The sequence below is a fragment of the Bidens hawaiensis genome, unplaced genomic scaffold, assembly GCF_021521415.1.
Source record: "Bidens hawaiensis isolate Kalapana, Puna unplaced genomic scaffold, B.hawaiensis_p1.1 tig00011150_1, whole genome shotgun sequence".
Lineage (NCBI taxonomy): Eukaryota > Viridiplantae > Streptophyta > Magnoliopsida > Asterales > Asteraceae > Bidens > Bidens hawaiensis.
Genome location: NW_027491862.1, coordinates 544,085 through 551,842, shown reverse-complemented (window position 1 = coordinate 551,842; position 7,758 = coordinate 544,085). Strand labels below are relative to the sequence as shown.

General features: G+C 36.3%; 2 protein-coding genes across 2 annotated transcripts; one reads left to right on the top strand and one right to left on the bottom strand.

Annotated features, from left to right (window-relative positions):
* Nucleotides 1-238: 238 nt before the first annotated feature.
* On the top strand, nucleotides 239-2,174 carry LOC143537168 (putative CoA ligase CCL5). The gene is made up of 4 exons (XM_077030995.1): nucleotides 239-1,574; nucleotides 1,670-1,737; nucleotides 1,809-1,911; nucleotides 1,988-2,174. Exons 1-4 carry the CDS (start codon nucleotides 294-296, stop codon nucleotides 2,111-2,113), a joined length of 1,578 nt encoding a protein of 525 aa, XP_076887110.1. The 5' UTR covers nucleotides 239-293; the 3' UTR covers nucleotides 2,114-2,174.
* Nucleotides 2,175-2,269: 95 nt separating this feature from the next.
* On the bottom strand, nucleotides 2,270-6,849 carry LOC143537169 (acyl-CoA-binding domain-containing protein 5-like). Its single transcript, XM_077030996.1, has 14 exons — nucleotides 6,588-6,849; nucleotides 5,025-5,127; nucleotides 4,808-4,885; nucleotides 4,637-4,726; nucleotides 4,463-4,529; nucleotides 4,310-4,371; nucleotides 4,070-4,209; nucleotides 3,832-3,958; nucleotides 3,513-3,627; nucleotides 3,342-3,430; nucleotides 3,172-3,255; nucleotides 2,773-3,069; nucleotides 2,638-2,697; nucleotides 2,270-2,558 (listed from the first exon to the last, which is right to left on the bottom strand). The coding sequence occupies exons 2-14, from the start codon at nucleotides 5,118-5,120 to the stop codon at nucleotides 2,406-2,408; spliced, it is 1,458 nt and encodes a 485-aa protein (XP_076887111.1). The 5' UTR covers nucleotides 5,121-5,127; nucleotides 6,588-6,849; the 3' UTR covers nucleotides 2,270-2,405.
* Nucleotides 6,850-7,758: the final 909 nt, after the last annotated feature.

Sequence of the window (7,758 nt, the reverse complement as noted above, 5' to 3'; positions counted from 1 at the left end):
AAATAATCAACAATCAATTTTCTAAGGGTTTTTATTTTCAAATGAGATGACCTTCTAGTTCTACTACCTCTTGACATGGCCAAATCCGGCCTGCAGCTTTATAATGCCACCGGAACTAACTTATTAAATTCTTCCTGCTCCCTTAATTATAAATTTTACTGATTGTTTATAACTTATAACCATTCAACACCAACAAAATGAATGATTTCCAAGATCAAAGAGTAAACCGAACCGCGGTTATGACCCTCGAACCGGGATCTACCATTCCCTGATCAAACTCAAAAGGAAAACACATGATTCCAACTAGTCCCCAACTCAACACAGCTTCATTTGTACTAACTCATTTCTCAAAGGTGCTATCACCCGAGTCAAGGGTTGCACTTATTGACTCGGCTACGAACCACCGAGTCACTTACGGTCAACTCAACCGGTCAATCCACTCGTTGGCAGCTGGTTTGTACCATGGACTCGGGGTTCGTAAGGGTGATGTAGTCTTTCTTTTGTCACCAAACTCGACACTATACCCAACCATATGCCTAGCTATACTCTTAATCGGTGGAGTGGTCACAACTGCTAACCCGGTTAGCACCGAGCTAGAGCTAGCCAAACAAGTACTTGACTCGGGTGCAAAGCTAGCCATTGCAGCTCCTGAAGAGATGCACAAACTAGTTTCAACCGGGGTTCCAACTCTAGTCACAACCCGTGAGCCCTCGAGTGACGATGAATTGTCGGTTGAAGAGTTAATAGATTGCTGTGACTCGGTGCTATTGCCAGATATTCGCACTGATCAGTCAGATATGGCAGCGATACTATACTCCTCCGGGACCACCGGGACTAGTAAAGGCGTAATACTAACTCACAGGAATCTTATTTCTATGATGACTATACTTAAATGGGCAGTTGATATAACATCAGCAAAAGACGATATTTTCCTGTGTTTTATACCCATGTTTCATATATACGGATTAGCCTTTTTTGGGCTCGGTTTGTTATGTGCCGGGACGACAACGGTGTTAATGAAACGGTTCGACTTTCAAGGCATGTTAGAAGCGATTCAAACGTATAAAGTTAGTAATATTCCAGCTGTCCCTCCGGTTATTTTAAGTTTGGTGAAGTATAACTGTGGTGGTTATGACTTGTCATCTTTGAGAAATGTGGGTTCGGGTGCTGCACCGTTGAGCAAGCACCTGGCTCAAGGGTTCAGAGCAAAGTTCCCATGGGTTGGGCTGAAACCGGGGTACGGGCTGACAGAGAGCTGTGGGGCAGGGTGTTTTTTTGTTACCGGTGAGGAAGCTAAAGCTCGGTCAGCAGCTTCGGGTGGGTTACTGCCAAGTTTTAGTGCTAAAGTGATTGATCCGGTCACAGGGGTTGCAATGGGTCCTTATGGTGAAGGTGAGCTATGGTTAAAGGGACCGGCTGTGATGAAAGGTTATTTAGGAAATGAGGTGGCAACGGCTGAAACCATTAATTCGGATGGGTGGTTGAGGACCGGCGATCTTTGCTACTTTGATGAGGATGGATATCTTTTTGTTGTTGATAGAATAAAGGAACTTATAAAATATAACGGGTTTCAGGTATGCGACTCAAAGCAGCTTGTTTTTAAATAATTAGTGCCAATTCATAATACAAAAAAATTATAGTATTTAAAAAAATGACTTTATAAGTGCAGGTAGCTCCAGCTGAACTGGAAGCCATACTACTTAATCATCCCCATATACTTGACGCAGCAGTTATACCGTAAGTTTGTAACAGTTTAAATCATTTTATACGAAATATATAGATTATAACTATCTGTTATAATCTTCTAGATTTGAAGATGAAGAGGCAGGAGAGGTACCTATGGCATACATAGTTAGGGCAAAAGGTTCTGAGCTCAGTGAAGAACAAGTCATGCAATTTATTGCAGGCCAGGTTAGTCTACGCGCATGTTTCTTCTTTGTACAAGAGATGTGACACGTGTCATAACGCTATTTGTTTATATTTCCAGGTGGCTCCATACAAGAAGATCAAGAGAGTAGCTTTCATAGATGAAATTCCAAAGTCTGTTGCTGGCAAGATTCTGAGGAAAGATTTAGTCGCACGAAGCAAACAGAACATTAGATCCAAACTGTAAAAATAATGAAAATTACATATGCAATTCTGTTATCAATGATTTTGATATATGTGACAATAAAAACATTTAGATATCAGGGACCAATGATCAAAAATAAGTTTTTTTTTTTAATTTGTAGCAATCAAATTAGAACATAAACAAGACAAGAAAACATGATGAAAGGGTCAAGTAAAAAAAAGCATGTTGTTGTGTCCATCTATAAGAAAGTTTTAGACATCGGCAAACATTCCATCAAGCTTATGTTCATGAAAGTTAACCATTTGGCTTTAAATTTTGGGAGGTCTTGTGTACCCTATGGAGACATCCATCTCCAAGATCCGTTGTAACCTTGGCTCGGGGTAGAAGAATTACTGTCTAATGCAGATTTTTGTGAGCGGAGTGCTTGAACCTTTTCCTCTATGGATTGCAATGATGATAGCTTTGTTTGTAGCTCAGAAATTTGTGTCTGAAAGCACACACTAACATGTGTTATAATGTTATACAATATTACATATAGATATAAAGAATTTAAGAGAAAAGAGGACCTCCAGATCAGCACATCTAGATTTCTCAGCAGCTAGTTGACCTTGAACCGAGTGCAATTCCTAAAGTAGGTTGATAGAGAATACGAGTCTTTAATCAGCACTTTGAAATTTTTACAATATGTTAACTGAACATACCTTTGATAAATCGGTGTGAGTTTCATTAATTTCATCAAGCTTTGCCTTCAGAGTTGACTTTTCTGCTTTGACCCATGCGATTGATGATTCCAATGCCTTTTTTTCTTCTTTAATGACACCATATTCGACCGAAAGATCCACCTTATTTTTTGAATTTTCAAAGGCTGTTAAATCTAAGCTTTCAGATTTAGCTAGAGCATATGCAGCGGTTACAGAGGCTGCCGCTGCTGCAGCTGCTGATGACTTAAAAATCTTCGGTAGTTTTGAGTCCTTTGGTTTAGGTTTCATCACAAAAACCTAATGATTTAATGGAAAACAAAGATACTACATAAGAGATTTTAAATTTGTAATAACCTTACACTTATAATTGTTTTTTAACTAAAATAATGATCAATATACCTCATTGTTGTACTTTCCATTGTACCCACCAAAAGCAACCAAAAATTGTTCCCCGTTTACTAATGCTGATGATACACTAAGACCCTGTTTAAAAGGAAAAGAAGAATTGAGGGCTGAATATAAAGGTCGAGCGCTATTAAAATTGGATCAAGGAAAAGATTAATAGTGACCTCACTAGCAAGTGAATCTTTCTGGTTTACACTCGTTAAGACTGACAAAGCAAGCGTAGACATATCCAGTACCAGTGTCTCTATAGCACCTGCAACGAAAGATGATGTCATGGTTTGTTACCATCTAGCTATATATTTATTGATTTTTTATTTTTTTTATTTACTACTTACCGCTTTTACTATCTCCACCGCCAACTATAAACCACTTCTCATCAATAGAAACGCCAGCGTGGCCTGCTCTAGAAAACACCAAATTGCCTTGAATCTGGGGTTGGGACCATTCTAACTGCATTAAAAGATAGAACTTTTACTTTAAGAGAAGTCAAGAACCATGATAGAATATAACAGACAGCCCACAAGTCTGAACAAACAAATGGTGTAACAAAAAAAGCTTTTTAACAACATATTATAATGTATCTAACACTAACAAATGTGTGTAAGCAAAGAACCCACAACTTGAATAACAGCATAAAGAAAGATAAGTAATTACCGTCTCCAAATCCAACACGTGCAGATCATTGAAGAAAGTTGATTGAGAACAGCCGCCAAATATTAGTAAGTAGCGGTCTGCATGCACTGCAGCCGTGTGATCACATCTGGGAGCTGGAGGAGTCTTCCTACCAAAGAAAATGAATTGACACAACAAACATTTTAAGATCACTATAGCATAATAGCACCGCCCATAAATATACCAAAGGATGCATAAATATTTGTACAAATATACTTACGTAGTCTCTACAACATTCCAAGTCATTGTCTCCAGATCAAAGATATTAACATCATTCAAAAGCTGTCTATGTTTGTCCTCTCCCCCAAACATAATAAGTTTTGAACCAACCAATGTCACAGATTGCCCGCTACGAGCCACCTAAAAGATGCATCACAATGAAACCAAACATCATGTTGGCCGATTTGAAAATAATAACATAGAATTTTTCACACACACAATAGAAAGATTCATAAATTACCGGAATTTTTCCTGTGGCTTCCAAAACTCCAGTCACTTGTGACTCGAGATCGACGGAACGTACTGCAAATCAATAAATCATGAGGTCAAACAAATAATTGAGTAACTCATGTCCAGCAGCAAAACTATCTTTCGAAAATAATATTTAACAAACCTGTCACGTTATCAGAGGTCTCTTTCGAGAGACCACCAACGAGTAATAGTTTGTTTCCCCACTTAACCTGCATTAGAAGTTATATTATATAGCATGATCAAATAACACCTGAAACTAATTGAAATACGAATAGACCCAGAAAAGGTTACACGTTCTTTTATAAAAAATGCTCACCATACTATGACCAGATATAGCATGATTATCAGCCGGTGACTGAGCTTTCAATTTAATCGTGGACCAACTTAGATTTCTCAAATCAAGTGCCTGCAACCATAGCAACCCATTGTAAAAAACTTAAATCCAAAGTAAAAGTAGAAATACATTTGAGAATTGGCATGACAATACCTGAACATCAGATAACTGTCGCCCATTACGACTCCCGCCAACAATGTATAGCTTTTCATCTATGACAACTGCAGCATGCTACAATACAAGATGGAACAATAAAGGTAATCTGATATATGTGTAAGACAATGGACACATAATACTTATATATTATACATAAACAGGTACAGGTCAACTTGCGGTTTTGAAGCGTAATGAAGAGAAGATATCTACAAACCTTATAACGGGTTGATGGCCGTGGCCCAGCTACTGGTATAGCAACCCATTTGTCATAGTCCAACTCTGAATGCCAGTTGGAATTGTCTGAGCCCATACTAACTCTTCCAAAGACCAAAGAGCTTTGTCAGTTAGTTAATGTGAAAAATAGTAGCTGTTTGTAACAACAAAATAGTACATTGCAAGAACACTTCAAGGAGCATACTGCAACTATGTGCAATGGTAATTCATGTAACATTGTTTATAGTTACGATATAAAGAATTTAACAATCAGTTTCTATCTCACAAACTATGTTCAGAATCCCTATTTTAGATAGACAGGATCATTGCATTTAGAGCTATAATAAACCATAAATGTTTAACAATATCGAGTTTTAAAAATCGTAGATGCATTTTGACTTTTAAGATCAGAAAAAAATATTTTGAATAGTGAAACCTTATCATGGACTAGTTGGTAGATCGACACCACAAGTCAAAAATTTCGAAACATTGCCTTGTTTCAAGCCACATTTGAGTTCAAATTCTAGATTTAGACTCACCCAACACACGCTCCATCAACCAAACAAAAAGATTAACAACTGAATCCAATTAAACACCACTGCATCAACAATTCATCACAACTTAACAATTCAAAACACTAACAATTAAACAATTCATACAACTTATCATTCAAAACGCTAAAACTAGGTAAACATAATTAAAATTTAAACTTCATTTACATAGAATTCAACATAGTGTGACAGATTGAAACCACAAGTCAAAATTTCGAAACATCGACCTCTATCAAGCCACATTTGAGTTCAAATTCTATGTTTAGTCTCACTGGCACACACTCATCAACTTATTAAAAAGATCAACAGCTTAATCCAATCAAACACCGCCACTGCATCTACTAATCCACCAATTAACAATCATTCAATTCATAACAACCTATAATTCAAAACACTAAAATTGCGTAGACATGACTTAACACTTTAAACTTCAACCACACACAATTTCACATAGAATTTAACATAGTTGATAGATCAAAAGCCACAAGTCAAAATTTCAAAACATTGACCTCATTCAAGCCACATTTGATCAACAACACACACTCATAAACCTAACAAAATGATCAATAGTTTAATCCGATTGAACACCACCGCTGCATCAACTAACTAACAGTTAATCAATTCATCACAACCTATAATTCAAAACACTAACATTATAACCTTCAACCACACACAATTTCACATAGAATTCAACATAGCCTATAGATCAAAAACCACAAGTCAAAATTCCGAAACATCGACCTCTTTCAATCCACATTTTAGTTCAAATTCTAGGTTTAATCCGATCAAACACCGCAGCAGCATCAACTAATCCACTAACTAACAATTTATCAACTCATCACAACCGATAATCCAAACACTAACATTCACATAATCACTTAATCACCATTATAAACTTGAAGTATCAAAATGAATTTGAAACAGAATATACCTAATTCAAGTATATTACAATTAGGTAAACATAATTAACAGCTGAAGTAATCAGAAGGAATTTGAGGCAGATTATATAATACCTAAAATGTAGAGGTAGAGAGTTGTTTCGTGAAGCTTCTTCCGATTGAAATCGAATTGAGTTGGAGATCCCGATCCAGACGCAGCTTAATCAAAGTGAGTACGCTTTGCCGACAAGTGAAACGGTTAAACGTCGTCGTATAAGTTTGGTGAGAGTGTGGCGTAACGAGTAAGCCGATGCCACAAGTCAAAATGATTACCATTTACCAACCAACACTTTTTGCGTGCAGGGGACTCGTGGCACGATTTGAAATGGTTATCAACGAGTGTGGTGGGGCTACGAGTCGAGGTGAATTTGATTGGTATCAAGTAACGACTTACTAAATCAAAACATAAGTTCATTTTAGTGATGAATTTAGAAATTTTAGTCAGGGAATAACACATAATTGCATTAAATATAAATTTAAGAAAAACATATTATAATAATTCTATAACTAATTTTATCTCTATCTATTACTATTAATGTTTCATTTGTAACACTTTAACATGTTTTTTTATGTTACAACAGGTCTATCCGATTTATTCCAATTATATTAAACTTTATGTTGAAAATACAAGCTAAATCTTTTTAGAAGTTTTTTTTTTTCACAAACCTTTACATAACACTTACCAAAATATAATCAATGATTTTTTAACTTGAATAAAATTTGCATTATCAAATTAATAATAATAATAATAAAAAATACTCTCATACCAAAATTTGTTAAGATGTTTGATAATAACGGATTTAGGTTGTCGTGGAAGAAAAGAATATGCCACTTGTGGCCCGTGAGAAAAATGAATGGGGCAAGAAAAACTTGATACTGCTTTTAGTTAAACTTGGGATCTACTTTCATAAGAAAATAGATAGCCACTATGGTGAATTTTAATCGGTTGCCCCATGTAAATTTAACAAACTCCCTTTTTAAATTAAAAAATGAAAAATTCCAAATTTGATGAACAACCAGATCAAGCCAATTTCATCAAGGGTCGGTTGATCTCATGGTAGGGATGAGCTCCTGATAGTACTTGTACCGATCCCGAAAACTTGAAATATTTGGTACCGATACCGAAATGTTCGTTTCGGTACCGGTATTTCGTGCAAAATTCGAGAAATACTGGTACCGTACCGACACCAAAAATTAAAAACTTGATATCGATGCCAAAAACGTTCATCCCTATCTCGCGGTGTGG